The sequence below is a fragment of the Trachypithecus francoisi genome, unplaced genomic scaffold (assembly GCF_009764315.1).
Source record: "Trachypithecus francoisi isolate TF-2019V2 unplaced genomic scaffold, Tfra_2.0 Lachesis_group20, whole genome shotgun sequence".
In the NCBI taxonomy this organism is placed as follows: domain Eukaryota; kingdom Metazoa; phylum Chordata; class Mammalia; order Primates; family Cercopithecidae; genus Trachypithecus; species Trachypithecus francoisi.
In genome coordinates, this window is record NW_022681466.1 from 38,933,646 (window position 1) to 38,958,641 (window position 24,996).

A 24,996-nucleotide genomic window follows, 5' to 3' on the forward strand; every position below is an offset into this window, starting at 1 on the left:
TTGTCCCTATGAGGAGCTCGTAACTGGGGTTTCGCGAGCATCATCCGCTTAGTTCACAGTGACCTTGGGGTCGGGGACTACGGGATGAGGGGCACGGACTGTCTAAACCTTCAGGTCCCCTACAGAGGGCTCCCCGTGGGTATGGGAGCCATGCACCTGTGCCGACGCCGCCTCTGCCTGGAGGGTGCGCGCGCGCCCTGGGCCGGGGATGCTGACTCAGCCTGGCGGCTCACATTCCTTTCGCGCAACGCGGATGCTGTTGCTGCTACTACTGCTGCTGCTGCTGCTGCTGCTGCCGCTGCTGCCGGTGCAGCCAAGTGGGGGAAGCAAGGCACCCGCAGCGGCCCGGCCGCTCGCTCCCTGGGGCCCACTGCGGCACTCCCTCCCCACCGCCGGAAGGGGAACTGTGGGGGTGCGCGAGTTGACGAAACTGAGGGAAGTGGGCGCTGCAGGAGGAACTCAGGCGCCGCGCGCGCAGCTCACACCCAAACTGGAAGGAACCTGTTCTGCCCGGGGCGGGCGCGGAGCCGCCGCAGCCGCGAGCGCCGCGCGGAATCAGCCCCGGCGCGCGCGTTCCCCCTCCCCGCTAAATCCCCAAATCCTCAGGGTGCGGACGGGACTGGGCGGTGGGCGCGCCGGGAAGGCGCCAGGGGTGGGGACGGGGATCCGCGCGCGCGCGCGCCTGGCCGAGGTGCTCCGAGGCAGGGTGCAGGCGCCCCCACCACCCCTGCACACTCGCGCTCCCACTAGCGTTGCAGCAAAGCTCCGGGGTCTGGGCGGGTCACGCGCGCAGAGGCGCGACTGGGTTGGGAGATCGGGGCGTTGTGCCAAGGACCCCGGAGGCGCTGGCGGGGTCGGCCTGGCCCCGGACCGCGACGCGGTTACCTTCCGTGACCCCCAGCCCAGGAGGCAGGCGGGCGGGCGGGCGCGCGCCCGGCGCGGCCCAGGTCCACGTGGGCCGGCGCGCGCGCGCCAGGCAGGCCCCCTCCTTGGCTGCGCTCGGCGCTCGCAGCACATGGTCGGCGGCGGCGCGCCCCCGAGGCCGGCGGAGACCGGCTGCAGCCGGTATAGGATAAGAGCTTAGGCAGCGACGCGGGGCCGGGGCGCGGGCGGCAGCACGCACGGCCCGGGGCGCAGGCGGCCGGGGTGGGGGGCGGGGGGAGGGTGTGGCTCGGGTGCCTGAGTCGCGGGAGTGGGTGGAGGGCCCGGGCGCTCCGGCCTCACCAGCCCGAGCCAACTTGCGCTAGAGTCGGGCCCGCCCCCTAAGGGGTTAATCCTTTTCTCATGTTACCGAGCGGCTTATAAGGAGGGGGAGGCCAAGCCTCCGCCTTATTGGGAGCCTTTTGGGGTTTATTCTCTTCCCTTCTAACTTGGTGAGTTGGTTTATTATTTTACATGTTTAAAAGTTTGATTGTGGGGTGTGGGTTGTTTTTTAAAAATATGTGTTGGAGCCTTTTTTTGGGATGGGAGGCGGAGGAGACCACTGAACATCTTCACATTTTGGAGAGGTTATTCCCAAAAATATTCTCTCTGACAGTTAGGAATGCCCAGGGCCACCGGGATGACGCGCTCGCGCCGGTGTGGGTAGCTGAGAGTTGAATGTCCGTGACCCTGGTACAGTTGGGTCCTGTAACCTAAAGGCACGCCTGGCCTTTGAGTGCCCCCTGCCCCGGGTTGGGGGCTCCGGGACGTCGGAAGAGTGGGGGGCTCCGGGCTCAGCCCCTCCGCGGATTTTCCGCATGAAGTTGCCTGCGCGTCGCAGGAGCGAAATGTCAGAGGTACCTTCCTTCCCCAGGCTGGCGCGCGCACGCAGGGCGGCCACTGAGGCAGCGCGAGGGAAAGTGGGGCTCCCTGCCTCCCCGACCCCCAAACACAGCACTCCCTGGGGCGGCCACCGTTTGCCCCCTGCGGGAAGGCAGGGATTTCCTGGCAGAGCGCGGGTCCTCCACCTGGACGGTCAGAACTGTCAGCGGCTGACGGCCGGTCCCGCGCAACTTCAAGGTTCCCGGGCCGCCAACCGCAGGAAAGCGCTGGTGTCGCCGAGCAGTTCCGTAGCAAGGGAAGATGGTTTTGCAGAGGAAATGGGTTATTTCCTTCTAGGTTGTTGTCGCCTTTTCTTTTTATTCCCCCTACCCTAGCAAGACAGGTCATAGAAGTTTGTTAGGTGGCGTATATAAAATGTCACCAAACACGGGGGGCGTCAGTCTTAGAAAAAGCTCCCCGGAGCCAACTGGGGAGGAGCAATTACAACTTGTCAACCTGGAAGCCGGTTTTGTTTGCACGGTTAGGCACTCCGTGCCAGCTCCTTCTCGCAGGAGATGGTTTCTACCCCGGGAATGAGATTTCTCAGTGATCTGATTGTTTTTGCAAATCATGGTAAGATAGGTGTCTTGTTTGTAAAAAGATGCCAAGTGCTTATGCTGAAATCTCTAAACGATGCATCTCCCCATGTCCCAAGCACCGTTACGTGGCATTTTGGGGGTCAACAATACATCCGGCCAGATGATATAAGAGAAACCCCTCTTCTCATAATTAAGGGAAGGGTGTCCAAGATAGGAACTTACAGTATGTAAATAAACAATGCAGCCAAGTGGAAAAGCTCCTTCCAGTGTAATGAGTACCACTAACCCTGAGTTTTCCTTCTGTGGTTTCCAAAAGACGACTTTCCTCAGTGGAACTCCTGAGGAGGACACTTAAATTAGGGGCTCAGGTTTCAACACCATACCCTTGTAAAATGGTGACTCGGTTGTAGCCAGTGATTCAACATCGTGAGGCAGCTATCCAGGTTAGGTTTGGAAATTTTTTTTTTAATAGAGAGTGAAAATGAACTTTAGCCAAATGCAGACTGGTTTTGCCAACTTGGGCCAGAAACAACTTGTCAAAGCCGTTCTCCAGGCTACACCTTTAAGAAGAAGAGAAATCCTCAGTGCTTTTGCTCGGGGTTTGCCTACACCAGTAGCCACCCCATTTCCATCCAGAGCCTGCATTTTGAACCTTGCTCTGAGCTGCCCCTAGAGTAACACTCTGATGGTCTACGATAATCCAATTTTTTCATGCCCTCAGGCTAAATCTTCTCTCAACAAATTAAGTCACAGTGAAACTCCCAAGGATAGCAGGTTTCCAAGCCTTTGGCAAGATACCCATTTATTTATTTGTTTAGAGGCAGGGTCTCCCTCCCATCATGGAAGTGATCTCTGCTCACTGCAGCCTCGACCTCCCAGGCTCAAGCGATCCTCCCACCTCATTTTAAAATTTTTTTGTAGAGACGCAGTCTCACTACGTTGCCCGGGTTGGTCTCAAACTCCTGGGCTCAAGCAATCTGCCTGCTTCAGCCTCCCTAATTGCTGGGATTATGGGCATGAGCTACTGCACCTGGTCAATACCCATTTAGTGAAGGGGACATTTAACCACATGCTACTGGGAAATCCTCCAAACTGTCCATGAATTTTGTCATTGTGCTTCCTCCAGAAGAACACTAGGGTGAAGGGAAGATGGCTGCCAGGAACCCCCATTCAGAATTGTTGAGTTTTATAAGTTGGAAAAGACTTGAGAGACTCCCCTGACAAGCCATGCTTTCCAGATGATAGAAGTTCAGAATTTAGTGGTTTCCATAACTGTGCAGCCAGTTAACGGTACACAGAAATTAACAAATACAGCCTAAGAGCTTTAAGAAGACCAACTCTTGGGCCTTGCCTTCAAAGGGCTTAGAAGGATTAAAGCAAGTGATGGTCAAAGGCTATCAGAGAAGTATAGACTATTAGGGCAGGAAGAGCTCTAAGCTCATCAGAGTCTAGTTCAACTCCCTTTTTTACATTTACCTTGATTTTACATTGACAATGAAAATGGGGAAGCAAAGTGATTTGCCTAAGTCCTGTCATCCGTAAAGCAGGGGTTGATGGGCAGGATGACTCAGCTTGCCTCACCAGTTAGATCTGCACACAGCTGAAAAGTATCCCCACCCATCAGATAAATTCACATGGCCACAAACCAAAGTGGACAGATAAACTTCCATATTCTGGAACATAGAGACTTCTACGTAAATGAGTTCAAAATTCAGGCCTCAGTTGCTTTGTTTGCAGAGACAGAAGGTTTGGCCTTCTGTTGAAGGAATGGAAAACAAGAAAAGGAGAAGGCCAGGCACCGTGGCTGACGCCTGTAATCCCAGTACTTTGGGAGGGTGGATCACGAGGTTAGGAGTTTGAAACCAGCCTGACCAACATGGTGAAACCCTGTCTTTACTAAAAATACAAACAAACAAACGAAAAATTAGCCGGGCGTGGTGGCAAGCGCCTGTAATCCCAGCTACTCAGGAGGCTGAGGCAGGAGAATCACTTGAACCCAGGAGGCTGAGGTTGCAATGAGCCAAGATCGTGCCACTGCACTTCAGCCTGGGTGACATAGCAAGACTCCATCTCAAAAAAATTCAATAAAATAAAAATGCTTTCCTGTAGGCTTGTACAGCAGGAGCCCTGGAAGGCAGGAGATTCAGTACTGGGCTACTTCAGTCAAGTCCCTTCACCTCTTGGGGATGTTTCCCGATTTTGCAAAATGAGTAAGATTTTACAAAGAGGAATTGAATAAGATGACCTCAATTTTCCCCTTCAGCTTTAACATTCAGTAATTCTAACTCTCTTCAGGGGTTACAGATTCATCCTAACCCCATCCGTTTTTCAAGTGTAAACCTCTGATGATACAGGCAAGGGAAAAGAGGAAGGGGGTAGCTGGCACCAGAACTTCAGTGCTGGCCAAACAGAGGCTTCTCATGGTGGCAGGTAATCTCAGCTCATAAAAAAACTGCAATCTGGTCCCACTCATCTAAATGCAGTCCACAGCCTGGTCTACATGGTGAGACCCTGTCTCTACAAAAAATAAAAATTTTCCCAGGTACAGTGGCTCACACCTGTAATCCCAGCACTTTGGGAGGCTGATGGGGGTGGATCACGAAGTCAGGAGTTCCAGACTGGCCTGGCCAACATGGTGAAACCCCGTCTCTACTAAAAATACAAAAAAATTAGCTGGGCATGATGGCGGGTGCCTGTAATCCCAGCTACTCGGGAGACTGAGGCAATGAATTGCTTGAACCCAGGGGGTGGATGTGGCAGTGAGCCGAAATCATGCCACTGAACTCCAGCCTGGATGCTGTCTCAAAAAATAAATAAATAAAAATTAAAAAATAAAAAAGAATTGGCTGGACATGGTGGCACATACCTATAGTCCTAGCCACTTGAGAGGCTGAGGTGGGAGGGTCACTTGAGCCCTGGAGTTTTTTTGTTTTTGTGTTTTGAGACGGAGTCTCTCTCTTGTCACCCAGGCTGGAGTGCAGCAGCACAATCTCAGCTCATTGCAACCTCTGCCTCCTGGGTTCAAGCAGTTCTTCCACCACAGCCTCCCACATAGCTGGGACTACAGGTGTGCGCCACCACGCCACGCTAATTTTTGTAATTTTAGTAGAGACAGGGTTTCACCATGTTGGCCAGGATAATCTCGAAACCTGACCTCAGGCAATCCACCCGCCTCGGTCTCCCAGAGTGCTGGGATTACAGGTGTGAGCCACTGCGCCCAGCACGATCCCAGGAGTTTTGAGGCTACAGTGAGCTATGGTTGTGCCACTGCACTCCACGTCTCTCTAGGGTCTTTATCACATTTTATCACTATATGTTTTGTTTCAAGGTGGTCCTGAGCCCTCCATTAAAACTCTTCAGACCTTCTGGGCACATTTCTGGGTTAGAACAACTGTGCCAATTTGACTTTGGACTTAGCAGCTACTGAGTCCTGACTGCTTGTCAGAAATGTGCTGAATTCTGGCAAGATGTGGTTGAATCATTTAAATAGGATGCATTTCAGATGCATTCATTTTCCTTAGCATCATCATCAGCAGATATTTTAGTCCATGGAGGCAGAGACCATCTCTTGGTCTTTTCACTGTAGTGCCCGTACAGTGAAAGCGAGGACCTGGCACCTGATAGCTATTTTGTTGCAAAAATAAATACAAGCTGTGTATAAGGTACAGGTGGGGTCTGGGGACATGGAGTTATACAAAGAGAAATAGACCTCAGATTTTGTGAACATAATAATTTAATCAAGCAAATAAGATAAAGGCATAAAAGTAAACAATACCCCATCATTAAATGATACCTGTCACCTGAAGAAGAGAGCCCTTAGATTGTGCTGGTTGGAGAAGGCATTATGGAGGAAGAAGGATGTCACAGAGCAGGGTCTCATTTTGGGGAAATGGCATGGCCACAGCCAGGTGGGTAGAGACTAGAGGGCCAGGAGGACTCCACTTTGACCATGGCAGGTGAGTCAAGTTTTAGAACCAGAAGAAATAAGGCCACAAAGAGAGGTTACAAAGAACATTGAAAGTCAGGCTAATGAGTGGATTTTTTTTTTTTTTTTTTTTTATGAAGTCTTGCTCTGTAACCCAGGTTGGAGTGCAGTGATCTCAACTCCCAGGTTGCCCCTACTGCAATCTCTGCCTCCTGGGTTTAAGTGATTCTCCTGACTCCGCCTCCTGAGTAGCTGGGACTACAGACACACGCCACCACGCCTCCACATAATTTTGTATTTTTAGTATAGACAGGGTTTCACCATGTTGGGCAGGCTGGTCTCAAACTCCTGACCTCAAGTGATCTGCCCGCCTCGGCCTCCCAAAGTGCTGGGATTACAGATGTGAGCCACCGTGCCCAGCCTTAATGAGTGGATTTTATTCTTCAGAAAGACGAAAGCTATTGAAAAAGTCTGAGTAGGCTAGGTGCAGTGGCTCACACCTGTAATCCCAGCACTTTGGGAGGCCGAGGTGGGTGGATCACTTGAGGTCAGAAGTTCAAGACCAGCCTGGCCAACATGGTGAAACCCGGTCTCTTGAAAAAATACAAAAATGGGCCGGGCGTGGTGGCTCAAGCCTGTAATCCCAGCACTTTGGGAGGCCGAGACGGGCGGATCACGAGGTCAGGAGATCGAGACCCTCCTGGCTAACACGGTGAAACCTTGTCTCTACTAAAAAATACAAAAAACTAGCCGGGCCAGGTGGCGGGCGCCTGTAGCCCCAGCTACTCGGGAGGCTGAGGCAGGAGAATGGCTTAAACCGGGAGGTGGAGCTTGCAGTGAGCTGAGATCCGGCCACTGCACTCCAGCCTGGGCGACAGAGCGAGACTCTGTCTCAAAAAAAAAAAAAAAGAAAAGAAAAGAAAAAATACAAAAATGTAGCCAGGCACTGGTGGCGTACACCTGTAGTCCCAGGTCCTTGGGAGGCTGAAGCCGAGAATTGCTTGAACCTGGGAGGTGGAGAGGTGGAGGTTGCCGTGAACAGAGATTGTGCCACTGCACTCCAGCCTGGGTGACAGACCGAGACTCCGTCTCCAAAAAAAAAAAGTCTGAGTAGAAAAATGCCATGACAATACACCATTTCCAAAAGGTTCATTGTACAGGATACGGAAGTCCATTAAGAGGCTGGCAAAGGAGTCATGGTCTTCACAAGGAAAAGCTCAAACCAATGGCCTGGTGGGGGGATGAAATAGAAGGGGTAAAGGCTACAGCCTTGACAGCGGCAGGCTCATCATTCCTCCCCAGGGCTAGACACTATTCTAAAGCCAACACTGGCAAGCACTTCTTAAAAATTTTTTTGGTTTTCTAAATCTTAAGCTAGTGTTGTTCTCACTTCTCTGCCCCAGCGGCCTCATTTTGAGAGTGGCTTTTGAAATGGAGGGATGTTGTGAAAACCTAATTTGGTAAAGGGCTCCTGGCTCCCAACTTAAATCAATTGCTTTCTATGTTGAGGGGCAGTAGTGACAAACTATTCTATAGTTGCTCAGCCTACCTCTTGAGCTATCTAACTGCCCTTCCCACCTTTCCATTTGCTCTCAGACATGACACATCAACACACATCAAAATGCAAAGGCCTTTGCTGCAAAGAGCATACTCATCTTATAACATCTTATGCCTTATTTTAATCAACCAAATATTTAGCGGTAATAGAGTATAAAGTGAATATATAGTCCTTCCCAAGTATTAGGCTACAGTGGGAATGGCGCTATCAATAGGATTAATGATATTAAGTTAGATCAGATTTGCTGCTTTTTAAGATTTATAGAGTAAATTCAGAACATTAGATTTTAAAAATAGAAAACCAGCAAGTCTGCTGGATAGATGAGGTTATGTCCTGTTATTTTTCAGTTGCCTTCTATTTTCAATAAAATCTTTGCCTTCCATCCTGGCTAACATGGTGAAACCCCATCTCTACTAAAAAATACAAAAAACTAGCCGGGCGAGGTGGCGGGCACCTGTAGTCCCAGCTACTCGGGAGGCTGAGGCAGGAGAATGGCGTGAACCCGGGAGGCGGAGCTTGCAGTGAGCCAAGATCCGGCCACTGCACTCCAGCCTGGGTGACAGAGCGAGACTCTGTCTCAAAAAAAAAAAAAAAAAAAAAAAACTTTGCCTTAGTAACTTTGACCCAACAACTTATGGCTAGGAAAAGGATATAAAGGATACAATGCACCCTGACCCTGAAAATTCACCAGTATACAATTGTATAATTAGGAAGAATTTTCTTTTTACATTTCACTTATTTTTTATTTATTTATTTATTTGTATTTATTTATTTATTTATTTTAGATAGAGTCTTGCTCTGTGACCCAGACTGGAGTGCAGTGGCACAATCTTTGCTCATTGCAACCTCTACCTTCCGGGTTCAAGTGATCCTCCTCCTTCAGCCTCCTGAGTAGCTGGGACTACAGGCCCGTGCCACCACACCTAGCTAGTTTTTGCATTTTTAGTAGACACCGGGTTTCACCATGTTGGCCAGGCTGGTCTCAAACTCCTGACCTCAAGTGATCCACCTGCCTTGGCCTCCCAAAGGATTACAGGCATTAGCCACCATGCCCAGCCTTTTTTTTTTTTGAGACAGCGTCTCACTCTGTTGCCCAGGCTGGAGTGCAGTAGTGTGACCTCGGCTCACTGCAACCTCTGCCTCCTAGGGTCAAGTGATTCTCATGCCTCAGCCTCCTGGGTAGCTGGGATAACAGGCTCGCGCTACCACGCCCGGCTAATTTTTGTATTTTTAGTAGAGACGGTGTTTTGCCATGTTGGCCAGGCTGGTCTGGAACTCCTAACCTCAAGTGATCCACCCAACTCGACCTCCCAAAGTGATAGGATTACAGGTGTGAGCCACCATGCTAGTCAACTTAAAAAAAAAAATTTTAGACAGGGTCTTGCTCTGTCACCCAGGCAAGAGTGCAGTGGTGTGTTCACTGCTCACTGCAGCCTGGAGCTTCCAGCTCAACTCAAGTAATCCTCCCACCTCAGCCTTCCAAGTGTCTGGGACTGCAGGTATGTGTCACCACACCCTGTTTTTTTTTTTTTTTTTTTTTGAGACAGAGTCTTACACTGTCGCCCCGGCGGGAGTGCAGTGGCACGATCTCAGCTCACTGTAACCTCCACCTCCTGGGTTCAAGCAATTCTCCTGCCTCAGCTTCCCAAGTAGCTGGGATTACAGGCACCCACCGCCACATTAGACTTTTTTTTTTTTTTTTTTTGTATTTTTAGTCAAGACAGGGTTTCACTGTGTTGGCCAGACTGGTCTTGAACTCCTGACCTCATGATCCACCCACCTCGGCCTCCCAAAGTTCTGGGATTACAGGCATGAGCCACTGTGCCTGGCCCTGCTAATTTTTTATTTTATTTATTTTATTTTATTTATTTATTTTTTTTTTTGAGATGGAGTCTCGCTCTGTCGCTAATTTTTGTTTGTTTGTTTGTTTTGTTTTTTGTTTTTTGTTTTTTGAGACGGAGTCTCGCTCTGTTGCCTGGGCTGGAGTGGCAGTGGCCGGATCTCAGCTCACTGCAAGCTCCGCCCCCCGGGTTTACGCCATTCTCCAGCCTCAGCCTCCCGAGTAGCTGTGACTACAGGGCGCCGGCTAATTTTTTGTATTTTTAGTAGAGATGGGGTTTCACCGTGGTCGCAATCTCCTGACCTTGTGATCCGCCCACCTCGGCGTCCCCAAGTACTGGAATTACAGGCGTGAGCCACCGCGCCCAGCCTGCTAATTTTTTTTATACTCTTTTGTAGAGACAGGGTCTCCCTATGTTACCCAGGCTGTTCTCAAACTGCAGGGCTCAAGCAATGCCCCCACCTCGGTCTCCCAAAGTGCTGGGATTACAGGCCTGAGCCACCGCGCCCGGCCCTGTTCACCCATTTTTAAGTCAGATTGTTGGGGAGTTTTTTTTGCTGTTAAGGTGTTTGAGTTCCTTGTATATTCTGGATATTAATCCCCTATCAGATGAATAGTTTGCAAATGTTTTCTACCTTTCTGTGGGTTGTCTTTACTTTTTTTTTTTTTTTGGAGGCAGAGTCTCCCTGTTACCCAGGCTAGAGCGAAGTGGCAGGATCTCAGTTCACTGCAACCTCCACCTCCTGGGTTCAAGCAATCCTTGTCCCTCAGCCTTCCGAGTAACCAGGACTACAGTTGTGCACCACCACACCCAGCTAATTTTTTGTATTTTCAGTAAAGATGGCGTCTCACCATGTGGCCCAGGCTGGTCTCAAACTCCTTAGCTCAGGCACTCCACCCACCTTGGCCTCCCCAAGTGCTGGGATTATAGGCGTGAGCCACCACACCTGGCCTCACTCTGCTGATCTGTTTCCTTTGCTGTGCAGAATCTGTTTAGCTTAATATAATCCCATGTTTATTTTTGCTTTTGTTATGTGTGCTCTTGCAGTCTTGTTCATAAAAATCTTTCCTCAGACAAATGTCCTCAAGTGTTTCCCCTATGTTTTCTTCTAGTAGTTTTATAGTTTTGGGTCTTATATTTAAGTCTTTGATCTATTTTGAGTCGATTGTTGTATAGGGTGAAAGGTGGGGATCTAGTTTTATTCTTTGTATGGATATCCAGTTTTCAAAGCGCCATTTATTGAAGAGACTGGCCTTTCTCCAATGAATATCTTTGGCACCTTTGCCAAAAATCAGTTGGCTGTAGACACATGGATTAAGTTCAAGATTCTCTCCTCTGTTCCTTTGGTCAGTGTATCTGTTTTTATGCCAGTACCATGCTGTTTTGATTACTGTAGTGTTGTCATGTATTTTGAGGGCTGTTAGTGTGATGCCTCCAGCTTTGTTCTTTTTTTCAGGATGGCTTTGGCTATTTATGATCTTTTTTGGTTCCATACAAATTTTAGAATTTTTTTCTTCTATTTCTGTGAAGAATGTCATTGATAATTTGATAGGAATCCACTCCGTAGATTGCTTTGGGTCATATGTAAATAATTCTTTTCATTTTTGTTTTTTGTTTTGTTTTGTTTTGTTTGAGACAGAGTCTTGCTCTGTTGCCCAGGCTGGAGTGCAGTGGGATCTTGGCACACTGCAACCTCCTCCTCCCGGATTCAGGCAATTCTGTCTCAGCCTCCTGAGTAGCTGGGATTACAGGTGCCTACCACCATGCCCAGCTAATTTTTGTAGTTTTAGTAGAGACGGGGTTTTGCCATATTGGCCAGGCTGGTCTCGAACTCCTGACCTCAGGTGATCCACCCACCTCGGCCTCCCAAAGTGCTGGGATTACAAATGTGAGCCACCGTACCCGGCCATAAAGAATTCTTAAACTTGAGGTTGGTTGCCATTAAGAGCTCTAAGATCATGGCATGGACTCATTGATTATTATAGATATAATTAATGTTTAGTTAGGCTAAAAATAAACATGACTGTTTTGGCTGGGCATGGTGGCTCACGCTTGTAATCCCAGCACTTTGGGAGGCCAAGGCGGGTGGATCACAAGGTCAGGAGATCGAGACCATCCTGGCAAACATGGTGAAACCCCGTCTCTACTAAAAATGCAAAAATTAGCTGGGCGTGGTGGCGCATGCGTGTAGTCCCAGCTACTCAGGAGGCTGAGGCAGAAGAATCGCTTGAACTTGGGAGGCAGAGGTTGCAGTGAGCCTAGATAGCGCCACTATACTCCAGCCTGGTGACAGAGCGAGAGTCCGTCTCAAAAAAAAAAAAAAAAAAAAAATACATATGACTCAAAGTATATGTAACCACAGAGGCTTTGAAAAAGACAGTATTCATGTGCTAGAGCCCAATCCAGAAGACTTAAGTTAAACCAGTGTCAATGTCAATGTCTCCTTAGTGGTGTTAAGGTACAGGTCTGCTTGTTCTGATGTTTGTTGCAGGTTGAATGGAGAGGCACAGTGAGGTTAGAGGTAACTCAGTTAACTGGTACCCAGATGGGGCCCCACAGGCTTGTATAATAGCACCTTATTTAGACACCTATTATAGAGTATCATCATGTACTTGGAAATTGAATTGCTAATATACCAATTGGTGGTCAACTTTGAGGAAATTACTCCTGCTTAACAAACTCCCAGAAGACAGAAGGCCCTCATTTTGACTTATAGTAACATTGTGTCTGCGTAGGTACATCCACATGGAACACCAAATCATAATCAGAATATTGCTTACTGAGTAGAAAATGGGGGGGAAGAAGAGTTGCTGGGTGATCGCGGTGACCAGGGACATCAAGCAGAGATGCTTATGGTATCTCAAACACGTACACGGTGGAAGGTGCTGGATGCACAGCCAGTGTTTGCTTTTCAGCCTCCATTTTCTAGGCTTCATTTCTGATCAACATTCCTTATAGTCAGTGCAGTCTTTTCTGGCCTAAGTTGAGTCCTTCAAGGTCAGCATTAATACCTGGTCTGGTGACCATCTGGTGTTCTTCAATATGCTTCTAAATATTCTGCTCTGGTTCTTCATGTCTGTTTATTTTTCCCATTTAACTTTCTTTTTGGGGGGCCCATGTATAATAACATGATTTGTACATATGTATATATACATAAACTTACCCAAAGACTTTATACTACTTGTACATAATTTAAATATTCAACCGTCAGCCGGGTGTGGTGGCTCATGCCTATAATCTCAGCATTTTGGGAGGCCAAGGCGGGTGTATCTCTTGAGGTCAGGAGTTTAAGACCAGCCTGGCCAACATGGCAAAACCCCATCTCTACTGAAAATACAAAAATTAGCCAGGTGTGGTGGCGGGCGTCTGTAATCCCAGCTACTCGGGAGGCTGAGGCAGGAGAATCGCTTGAACCTAGGAGGCAGAGATTTCAGTGAGCCAAGATCACGCCACTACACTGCAGCCTGGGCAACAGAGTGAGACTCTGTCTCAAAAAAAAAAAAAAAAAAATTAGGTGGGTGTGGTGGCACATGCCTATAGTTCTAGCTACTTGGGAGGCTCAGACAGGAGAATTGCTTGAACCCGGGAGGCAGAGGTTGCAGTGAGCTGAGATCATGCCACTGCACTCTAGCCTGGACGACGGAGCAAGACTCCATCTCAATAAATAAATAAATAAATAAATAAATAAATAAATAAATATTCAACAACCTAAATCGGGTGAGTAGTTCATATATATATATATATATACACTTTATGTTCTAGGGTACATGTGCACAATGTGCAGGTTTGTTACATATGTATACATGTGCCATGTTGGTGTGCTACACCCATTAACTTGTCATTTACATCAGGTATAGCTCCTAATGCTATCCCTCCCCCTTCCCCCTGGTAAGTCATTCTTATCTGTTATGTTTGCTAAAGAGTATGAGAATCATTAATCCTCACGCTATTGCTGGTCTGAATTGTTTTTTAACTTTTTCCTTCAGATTAAGAATGACCCAAAATACATTAAAGCTTTGTTCCAAAGCCAACGTGTATACTGAAGTGCCTGATGGAGGATGGGGCTGGGCAGTCGCTGTTTCATTTTTCTTCGTTGAAGTCTTCACCTACGGCGTCATCAAGACATTTGGTGTCTTCTTTAATGACTTAATGGACAGTTTTAATGAATCCAACAGCAGGATCTCATGGATAATCTCAATCTGTGTGTTTGTCTTAACCTTTTCAGGTTAGTACATCTTTTGGCCTAACCATGACGTAAGTGTAGGTCCCTTTTAATTTGGCTACCTTGATCATGGTAGTCGGGGTGATTGTGATGTTTTCATTCCCTTATATGCCTGTTGGTCCTTCCTAGACCCAACTAACAGGGTTTTCAGAGCACTGAGGATCGGCAAGAAACAAAAGGCACTGAAGAAAAAAGCCTTATTTGCCAGCCATGACAGCCTTCAATTTCATACACACGTATTAAATATCTGCCGTCTGCACACTCTTAGGATTCTATAGATCCCCTTGAGGAGTGCCGCCAACCCCCTTTTATGAGGATGTGAGGATGCTGTCACTGTCTAAGAAGCAACATCAAAAAGTTGCTGATGGCCGGGCACGGGTGGCTCACGCCTGTAGGCAAGCGTAGGAGGCCAAGGTGGGTGGATCACTTGAGGTCAGGAGTTCAAGACCAGGCTGGCCAACATAGCAAAACCCCATCTCTACTGAAAATAGAAAAATCAACCGGGCACAGTGGTTCGCACTTGTAGTCCTAGCTACTTGGGAGGCTGAGGCACAAGAATGGCTCGAACCCGGGAGGCAGAGGTTGCAGTGAGCTGAGATCACACCACTGCACTCCAGCCTGGGCGACACAGCAAGACATCGTCAAAAAAAAAAAAAAGTTGCAGCCAGGCACAATGGCTCATGTCTGTAATCCCAAAAATTGCGAGGCTGAGGCAGGAGGATCACAAGGTCAGGAGTTTGAGACCAGATTGGCCAACATAGTGAAACCCCCTCTCTACTAAAAATACAAAAAATTAGCTGGGCATGGTGGTATGTGCCTATAATCCCAACTACTCAGGAAGCTGAGGTAGGAGAATCATATGAACCCGGGAGGTGGAGGTTGCAGTAAGCCCAGATCGTGCCCTTGTACTCCAGCCTGGGCGACACTGCGAGACTCTGTCTCAAAAAAAAAAAAAAAAAAAAAAATTGCTGACATAGGGACTTCACTGATTCGTCATTACATAATCTACTCCCAGACCCAATAGCATAAAATAAAATGGGGCTTCAGTATCATTTTTAACATACTAATCTTCACTTGGTCCTATAAAGGACTATTGGATATACATGCCAGGTCTCATGAGTTCATTGGTCTGTCAGAAATAATTGCCAAGGGTTTTCCAAGAGAAAAGGGCTGTTGAACTCACCTCAGAAAGTTAACCAGGCTGGGCGTGGTGGCTTACGTCTGTAATCCCAACACTCTGGGAAGCCAAAATGAAAGGATCACTTGAGCCCCAGAGTTTGAGACCAGCCTGGGCAACATAGCAACACCCCATCTCTACAAACAATTAAAAAATTGGCCAGGCTTGGTGGTACACACTTGTGATCCCAGCTACTCGGGAGGCTTCAGAGCGAGGATCGCTTGAGCCTGGGAGGTCAAGGCTGCAGTGAGCCATGATCATGCCATTGCATTCCAGCCTGGGCAACACAGCAAGACCCCATCTCAAAAAAGAAAAAAGAAAGTTAACCAGGTTGACCTTAAACTTCCCTAAGTTTACCCTTACACCCAGTCTTGGAACTGTTATCTCTGAAGTGATCGCTGAAGTTAAAGCCCTTCTTTAAATGTAGTACATTTTTAGCCATAGAATGTCTTTAAAAGGCAGTTCTACATATTTTTACCCTTTGGGTAAGGTAGAAATTTCTCTTGTTAGCTGGGTGTGGTGGTGGGCACCTGTAATCCCAGCTACTCGGAAGGCTGAGGCAGGAGAATCACTTGAATCACTTGATCCTGGGAGGAGGAGGTTGCAGTGAGCTGAGATTGTGCCACTGCACTCCAGCCTGGGAAACAGAGCAAGACTCTGTCTCAAAAAAAAAAAAAAAAAAAGTATCTTGTTAGTTCTCATACTATCTCTTACAAATTTCATGAAGTAGTTCCTGGTTCCAGTTTAAGTGAGTATTAAGATAACTTAATTTTTTTTTTTTTTTTTTTCGAGACGGAGTCTCGCTTTGTTGCCCAGGCTGGAGTGCAGTGGTGCGGTCTCAGCTCACTGCAACCTCCGCCTCCCAGGTTCAAGTGATTCTCCATCCTCAGCCTCCCGAGTAGCTGGGATTACAGCACCTGCCACCACGCCTGGCTAATTTTTTGTATTTTTATAGTAGAGATGGGGTTTTGCTATGTTGGCCGGGCTGGTCTCTTAACTCCTGAACACCTGCCTCAACCTCCCAAAATGCTGGATTTACAGGTGTAAGCCACCACAACCGGCCAAGTTAACTTAATTTTTAAATTGTGGAATACTTAATTACCTTCTTAGAAATATAATTTAGGCCGGGCGCGGTGGCTCAAGCCTGTAATCCCAGCACTTTGGGAGGCCGAGACGGGCGGATCACAAGGTCAGGAGATCAAGACCATCCTGGCTAACACGGTGAAACCCCGTCTCTACTAAAAGATACAAAAAACCTAGCCGGGCGAGGTGGCGGGCACCTGTAGTCCCAGCTGCTCCGGAGGCTGAGGCAGGAGAATGGCGTAAACCCGGGAGGCGGAGCTTGCAGTGAGCTGAGATCCGGCCACTGCACTCCAGTCCGGGCGACAGAGCGAGACTCCGTCTCAAAAAAAAAAAAAAAAAAAAAGAAATATAATTTAAATGAATTAGGACTAAAATGTTATATTTGGTAATCTAAATAAAAAGAAAATCCCAAAGCTTCAGTTTTAGGTCTTTTGTACCTAAAAATAAAAATGTAGTCAACAAGAAATTTCCACTTAATACTATTATACCAGAAGATAATTCTTCCAAATGCTATTATTCTAATTGTTAATGCTTTGAGCCAACATCCTGGCTCAAAATGGTGACAGTGGTTTTATGATGAGCTACATCCAAGATTACTTTGTATTCTAATACTTAACATAGTAGATACATATAGACTAACCCCCAAAAATGGAATCCTTTTCTCCCCACTTCCTCTTCTAGCATGTTGTTGTTCCTTGACCCAACTTTCAATGGCTCACTTATGTCACTGTTGTCAAGTTAATATTAAGTAACCTATAACTAGGAAACTAATTTGCCAGATTTAAATGTCCTAGGGGATACAGCTTATAGAAGCTAAGCAAATGATGATTCGCTTTCAATTATCTATCCCATAGCAACTCTCCTTCAGGAGTGCATAACTTAGAATTCACATTCTTTCGTCCTGTAAAGAAACTAACTAGGCCGGTTGCAGTGGCTCATGCCTGTAATCTCAACACTTTGGGAGGCCGAGGTGGGTGGATCACCTGAGGTCGGGAGTTCGAGACCAGCCTGACCAACATGGAGAAACCCCGTCTCTACTAAAAATACAAAATTAGCTGGGTATGGTGGCACATGCCTGTAATCCCAGCTACTCGGGAGGCTAAGGCAGGAGAATCGCTTGAACCCAGGAAGTGGAGTTTGCGGTGAGCCGAGATCACACTATGGCCACTCCAGCCTAAGCAACAAGAGCAAAACTCCATCTCAAAAAAAAAAAGAAACTAACTAGAATCTGATCCCAAATGGAGCTTTTTAAAAAGAATCCAAAGCCATGAGTAGAGAAAAAACAATGATTCAAGCAATCATAGGAAAACCAATTTTTATTATAGAATAACAAATTAAATATATATCTAATTTTATAGATGCTTATGGTGAGTCAGAGTCATCTAAAAATATAGATAAAAGTTGTATACTGTTATTCTGGCTTTCTCTTTCAGGAGTCTGACAAATCGTGTTGAATTTGAACACATAGGAAAATAATTCCTGCACTGACTTTGCATGAAATGTATTATGGTTTGGTTTTGTTTTTTCTTGAGACAAGGTCTCACTCTGTCACCCAGTATGGAGTGCAGTGGTGTGATCTTGCTCACTGCACCCTCTGCCTCCCAGGCTCAAGCAATCCTCCCACCTCTGCCTCCCGAGTAGCTAGGACTACAGGTGTACACCACCATGCCTGGCTAATGTTTGTATTTTTTGTAGAGACGGGGTTTCACCATGTTGCCCAGGCTGGTCTTGAACTCCTGGGCTCAAGTGATCCTCCCTCCTCAGCCTCCCAAAGTGCTGGGATTACAGGCATGAGCCACCGCGCCCGGCTGTATTTATATTTGACATCATCTCTCCGTGTGCAAGATGTGGAGGAAGGAGTCTTATGGCAGCTAACCCTGAAGCCTCTGTGAGTTAAAATATCGTTTTGTTCTTTCCTGGCAGCTCCCCTCGCCACAGTCCTGAGCAATCGCTTCGGACACCGTCTGGTGGTGATGTTGGGGGGGCTACTTGTCAGCACCGGGATGGTGGCCGCCTCCTTCTCACAAGAGGTTTCTCATATGTACGTCGCCATCGGCGTCATCTCTGGTAAGTGTTCCTCTTTGGCTCAGAAGTTCTCTAGATGCTTAGTTTGAAGAACAAGGAAGGGGAAGGAGGAAATTAAAGACAAACTATATTTCTTTCTCTTTCTTTTTTTCTTTAACATTAACGGTGTCTCAGATCAGTAGTTTTGAACTGAGCTATATGGACTTAAGGGGACCTGGGAACCTGGGAACCTGTTCTCAAGTGCCCAAGGGTTTTTGTTTAATCTTCACCAGAGATGATGATAACTTCTCTTTTGCTACATTTACAACCAAAAGATAGCATTTTTACAAAGTAAGACGAATTTCTGTAGCCAGTATTTCTCAAATCACTGTCTGAGGATCCAGGGCTGTAGGGGAAGTGCAACATGTCAGACTTAATCTTGGGGGCCTAAGAAAACCTTTTTCCATTTAAAAGGAGTAGCCAGCATGGTGGCTTATGCCTGAATTCCAGCACTTCGGGAGGCTGAGGCAGGAGGAACACTTGAGCCCAGGAGACCAACTGGGGCAACATAGGAAGACCCCATCTCTACAAAAAATGAAAAACTAGCCAATCATGGTGGTGTGTGCCTGTAGTCCCAGCTACTTTGGAGGCTGAGGTGGGAGGATCACTTGAGCCTGGGAGGTCAAGGCTCCAGTGAGCTGTGATCACACCACTGCACTTCAGCCTGGGCAACAGAGCGAGACCCTGTCTGTTAAAAAAAAAAAAAAAGAAATGAACAATAAAAGGAGGCTGTATATTCCTCACAGATGATAGATACACACACACATGCGCACACACACACACACACACAGTTGTTAAGATTTGCAGACTTTACATTTTTCCTGTATTTCTGCACATATGAAATGACTTATTTCTTTCTAGATACAAATCTTATATAAAATTTCATGCAATAATAGTGTCATCCATTGTGAATTATATAAATTTGAAAAAAAGTGTTGCAAAGTAAAAAAAAGAAAAATTATACTTTTAGTATCCCAAAACAACCACTGAAGTTTATCCAGACCTTTCATGAAACCCATTTTGCTTTACAACATCACCTTTGTCCAGAATGAATTACTTGGCTCCCAGAACTTAAGATTCAAAAAGCAAAACCAAAAATCCCAGCTCTTTGAATATACATCCTTCCAGTCTCAAGCAGTATGTGGGTTTCACTGGCTTTTCTGACTTTTCTTTCACAGGTCTGGGATACTGCTTTAGTTTTCTCCCAACTGTAACCATCCTATCACAATATTTTGGCAAAAGACGTTCCATAGTCACTGCAGTTGCTTCCACAGGAGAATGTTTCGCTGTGTTTGCTTTCGCACCAGGTAGGTAGACTACAGTCTAAGTGTGAATGTGGATGAGGGACGCCACTCAGGTATTCTTGCTACACTAACTTTTGCCAACATATGGATGACTTTAAGTGTATGAGTAATGAGAGGTTATTTACGTCTCTTCTCCAGCTCATTTTTAGGATCTGTCCTCCCTAACCCCCACTTCAGGTATTCAGACCACTTTAATAATAGGTTTGAATTCCTAACTGGGCACATATGCAGTGGTAGGGCTTTCTTGACACATGCATTCCAGAATAATCTAGTAATTTGCAGTTGTTCACCTGTTATGTCCTCTCCTTTTTCAAGAGAGCTACATTCAATGTGGATTTAGATTATGCTAATAAAGACAGCATTCTTATCTGTGTGCAGATCATCTCAAAACAAAATCTTTGGCCAGGCACAGTGGCTCATGCCTGTAATCCCAGCACTTTGGGAGGCCAAGGTGGGCAGATCACCTGAGGTCAGGAGTTCGAGACCAGCCTGACCAACATGATGAAACCCTGTCTCTACTTAAAACACAAAAAACAGCTGTGCATGGTAGCACACGCTTGTAATCCCAGCTACTTGGTAGGCTGAGGCAGGAGAATTGCTTGAAACCAGGAGGCGGAGGTTGCAGTGGGCCAAGATCACACCACTGTACTCCAGCCTGGGCGACAGAGCAAGACTCCATCTCAAAAAAAAAGATTGAGTACACATTCGTAATGCTGAGTATAATAAATTTCCACAAAATTTATAATGGAATCTGGATCCATATTTCTTCTTGATGGCTTCTCCTGGGTCTTAAGTCTATTATTGACCTTATATTTTATTTCTTCTTCACTCACTCCTGCCTCTTCAAGCAATCATGGCTCTGAAGGAGCGCATTGGCTGGAGATACAGCCTCCTCTTCGTGGGCCTACTACAGTTAAACATTGTCATCTTCGGAGCACTGCTCAGACCCATCATCATCAGAGGACCAGGGTCACCGAAAACAGTCATCCAGGAAAATCGGAAAGAAGCGCAGTATATGCTTGAAAATGAGAAAACACGAACCTCAATAGACTCCATTGACTCAGGAGTAGAACTAACTACCTCACCTAAAAATGTGCCTAGTCACACTAACCCGGAACTGGAGCCGAAGGCTGACATGCAACAGGTCCTGGTGAAGACCAGCCCCAGGCCAAGTGAAAAGAAAGCCCCGCTGTTAGACTTCTCCATTTTGAAAGAGAAAAGTTTTATTTGTTATGCATTATTTGGTCTCTTTGCAACACTGGGATTCTTTGCACCTTCCTTGTACATCATTCCTCTGGGCATTAGTCTGGGCATTGACCAAGACCGCGCTGCTTTTTTATTATCTACGATGGCCATTGCAGAAGTTTTCGGGAGGATCGGAGCTGGTTTTGTCCTCAATAGAGAGCCCATTCGTAAGATTTACATTGAGCTCATCTGCATCATCTTATTGACTGTGTCTCTGTTTGCCTTTACTTTTGCTACTGAATTCTGGGGTCTAATGTCATGTAGCATATTTTTTGGGTTCATGGTTGGAACAGTAGGAGGAACCCACATTCCACTGCTTGCTGAGGATGATGTCGTGGGCATTGAGAAGATGTCTTCTGCAGCTGGGGTCTACATCTTCATTCAGAGCATAGCAGGACTGGCTGGACCACCCCTTGCAGGTAATTTAAATACACAAAATACAAATGCTTGTCTACTCTCCCTTATGAATTGTGCTAGCTTCCTGTTTAAGCCATAAAAAAACTTACTGCCATTTTATATTTCCATTGAATTTTAGAGTTGCCAGGGATTAGAGATTACCTGAGCCAGCCCTCTTGATTTAAATATGAAGAAACTGAAGGCCAAAGAATTGAAGCCAAAGGTCAGATGGTAAATTAGTGGTCGAATCAGGACAGGAAGGTGTGTCTGTAGTGCAGATTGACGCAGGCTTTTTTTTTTTTTTTTTTGAGATGGAGTCTCACTCTGTCGCCCAGCCTGGAGTGCAGTGGCACAATCTCAGCTCACTGCAACCTCCGCCTCCCAGGTTCAAGTGATTCTCCTGCCTCAGCCTCCTGAGTAGCTGGGATTACAGGCGCCCACCACCATGCCTGGCTAATTTTTGTATTTTTAGTAGAGACGGGGTTTCACCATGTTGGCCAGGATGGTCTCAATCTCTTGACCTCATGATCTGCCCTCCTCGGCCTCCCAAAGTACTGTGATTACAGGTGTAAGCCACTGCGCCTGCCAACCCAGGCTTTTTCTATCACCTTGCCTTCTCTCATGCTAGACAGGAACTCATGGATTTATCACCTTCAGAGCCCACCTGACTTCTGGAATGACAGAACTAATGGACTTCTGTAAGTCACCGTCCCTTCTCAGGAAAGGTGTTTGGGAATGGATAGCAGTGCTCTGTAAATACCTAATTGATTTGTACAGAATGTTTCCTTGTAGGAGGGACATAGGTATGTTTCATATCTTAGATCCCAAATGGGTCTTTAAAGTGTCTGTGATTAGAAATCATACCCCTGTCAAAAGATACCTAAAGTGGACCAGGTGCAGTGGCTCACGCCTCTAATCCCAACACTTCGGGAGGCTGAGGCGGGCAGATCATTTGAGGTCAGGAGTTCCAGACCAGCCTAGCCAACATGGCAAAACGCCATCTCTACTAAAAATACAAAAGTAGCTGGGCATGGTGGCAGGCACCTGTAATCCCAGCTATTCAGGAGGCTGAGGCAGAAGAATTGCTTGAACCTGGGTGGCGGAGGTTGCAGTGACCCGAGATCGCGACATCGCACTCCAGCTGGGGCGACAAGAATAAAACTGCGTCTCAAAAGAAAAACAAAAACCTAAAGTGAACTCAAGTGAAAATAATACAGTTCCTTCCTACCAAAGAATATTACCTTTTCAAAGAAGTATGCATCTAAATGTCCCAGGTTTTACATCCTCTGCTAGGACAGACTCAGCCCAAGAAGAACAAGTATATTGTGTGTTTGTCTCTTTCTCCTCTCCAATCTAGCAAAGATTTCTGCCTTTAACACCCATTTTTCTTTAGAAACACAAAAGAAAACAAGGAAGGCAATGAATCTGAGAGGCTTCTGAATGTGAGGGTCGCCTGGGTGAGAGGGCTTATGTCTAGGAAGGATGCTGTTAACGGACGCCATGCTCTCTTTCAGGTTTGTTGGTGGACCAAAGTAAGATCTATAGCAGAGCCTTCTACTCCTGTGCAGCTGGCATGGCCCTGGCTGCTGTGTGCCTCGCCCTGGTGAGACCGTGTAAGATGGGACTGTGCCAGCGTCATCATTCAGGTGAAACAAAGGTAGTGAGCCATCGTGGGAAGACTTTACAGGACATACCTGAAGACTTTCTGGAAATGGATCTTGCAAAAAATGAGCACAGAGTTCACGTGCAAATGGAGGCAGTATGACACACTTCCTTACAATGACAGCCACTGTGTTGGCTGGAGAGGGATGGGGTGGGCCCGACGGGGACACAAGGAGGTAGAGGAGCTAACCCCTCTACTCCACTTTCAAAACTACATTTTAAAGGGAATGTGTATGTGAAGAGCACTACGAACATCGTTTTTGTTTTGTTTTGTTTTAAGCTTTCCTTTTTGCTTGTTTTTAAAGCCAAAACAAAAAACAACCAAGCACTCTTCCATATGTAAATCTGGCTGTATTCAGTAGCAATACAAAAGATATGCAGAAAGACTCTTCGGTTCACATTCCAATATTAAAATAGTGACATAAACTGGCAAAGTGGTTTTAAAAGCTTTCACATGGGACAAATGATTTTCTTTCTTTCTTTTCTTTCTTCCTATGGTCTTGTCTGAATAAACTACTATCTTGAATAAAACAACATCCAACCCAGGTCATTGAAATGAAATTGGCCAGTCAAAAAAAAAAAAAAAAGACTTCAATCATTTAAAAAATTCCTAATTTTCAGAAATATGAATAAATAGTTTTTGTTAAACCTTTTGTAAAATACCAAGGCTCCCATTAACAAATTACGGCCTCTGCTTGCTGGAAATGAAGTATAGTTTAAGACCAAACGTTTTACTAATAAACAAATTTTAAGTATATCTATAACTTGAACTTCATAAATGTGAAGATTACCACTTCTTTTTATGGCCAGTCCTTACCAGAAGTATTTCAATATAGAATATACAAAATGGCATTTAAAAATGTGTTTCCTGTTGCTTTTAGTTATACAGAAATATGTGACTGTAGTGTCTTTAATTTAAACCACTATTTATTATTAAGTTATTCTAGGATGAGTAAAGTAATCAAAAGAAATAAAATCGGAGACATAAGCAGCATTTTTACCTCCTTTCTGCAATCCTTTAAATGACTCACAGAATACGTCTTATCTTGTAAAAATACTTTCATAAAAGGCCAAGTTGTCATGATTCTTCCATTTGATTAGGGGCAACGTGTGCTATTAAAGGGGAAAAAATACTGGATAGCAAATCGCCTTAGCTTTCAAAAATAATTTGTTTTATCATCTAAGAATACTTGAGGAACTTCTTTGATCAGAATTATATTTCATTGAACTGTTAAAGCATTTCTGATTTAAAGAAAAAACCATCTAATTGTTGAAGGATTTCTGTATTTCACATGGGAGTAACAGAGACAATTATGTTATAGTGAATTACAAGTTGCAATTTACATCTTCTATAACTTGATTGCTCTAAGTTGCCAGAGGTATCGGGTAGCTGGTCATTGTTTTTTGTTTTTTGTTTTTTGTTTGTTATTCTTCCTTTTCTTTTCTTTTGGAGTTACACTACATGTATAGTATTGCTCACGTTAGCAGTTTTCTGTAAAGAGGGCAAGTGTCAGGATAATAGGTGGACTTTTTACTCACCTATTTTACCGCAATGTCACCCTGCAGGTGATGGTCAATGCTTGCTGCTCCATCTTTATTCATCGTTAATGTTAATTTATGACAACTCAGGGGGAAAACCATAACAAGCCTAGTTTGGTTACAGGTACACACAAGCTTGAATATTTCTCTGCACTGAAATGAAAGTGGCATAGTTCATCACCACCTGCTACAATCTGTAGAGCATCTTATCAGCCATAGAAATAGGACAATCTATAAAACTTTGGGGAGGGTGGGGGAGGAAATGACAAAGTGTCTGTCAAAAACAGACATACCTAAAGCAAGGTGATGTTAGCAAATCTGTCACTGCTTGAGAAGAACTTTGAGCTTGTGGCAGTTTTGCAGACTTAACATGACTTCAGCACTTTACAACATATTTTTTACTATGAATGTTCAATACAATTTAATATTTATAACTGATTTCTGAGGGATCTGCTCCATGTCTATTCTGTTATCTGCATGAAAACAAAATGTATGCCAATTTCAATATGTCAATAATCAAGGTTTTAAATGTTTGGAAGAAAATACAAACAAGATTGCTGATTTGTTCTGTATTAGTGACATTCTGGTACTTCTAGATTTGCAATAAATTTATGGATTTTTTTATTTAAAGAGACTGA

General features: G+C 45.7%; 2 protein-coding genes across 10 annotated transcripts in view; one reads left to right on the forward strand and one right to left on the reverse strand.

The window, feature by feature from the left end:
* SLC16A6 (solute carrier family 16 member 6) lies at positions 1 to 24,990 on the forward strand. Of its 8 annotated transcripts, none has more exons than XM_033183865.1 (7): positions 957 to 1,065; positions 13,653 to 13,891; positions 18,072 to 18,215; positions 19,391 to 19,519; positions 20,365 to 21,180; positions 21,297 to 21,380; positions 22,672 to 22,780. In XM_033183865.1, the coding sequence occupies exons 1-6, from the start codon at positions 1,016 to 1,018 to the stop codon at positions 21,335 to 21,337; spliced, it is 1,419 nt and encodes a 472-aa protein (XP_033039756.1). In that variant the 5' UTR covers positions 957 to 1,015; the 3' UTR covers positions 21,338 to 21,380; positions 22,672 to 22,780. The 8 variants fall into 8 exon arrangements, with proteins under 8 accessions (XP_033039750.1, XP_033039756.1, XP_033039755.1 ...); XM_033183864.1 differs by lacking the exon at positions 22,672 to 22,780 and adding an exon at positions 21,469 to 21,484; XM_033183859.1 differs by lacking the exons at positions 957 to 1,065; positions 21,297 to 21,380 and adding an exon at positions 1 to 19 and having other exon boundaries at positions 22,672 to 22,999.
* Positions 1 to 24,996, reverse strand: part of ARSG (arylsulfatase G) — a 143,470-nt gene that overhangs the window by 109,829 nt on the left and 8,645 nt on the right. The window contains exon 1 of one of the 2 annotated variants that reach the window (XM_033183867.1): positions 886 to 1,018. The exons of the other annotated variant lie outside the window; for it this stretch is intronic. The gene's annotated coding sequence lies outside the window, so the exon portion shown is untranslated. Of the gene's footprint in view, positions 1 to 885; positions 1,019 to 24,996 lie in introns of those variants that run through there. 2 annotated transcript variants of the gene reach the window in all.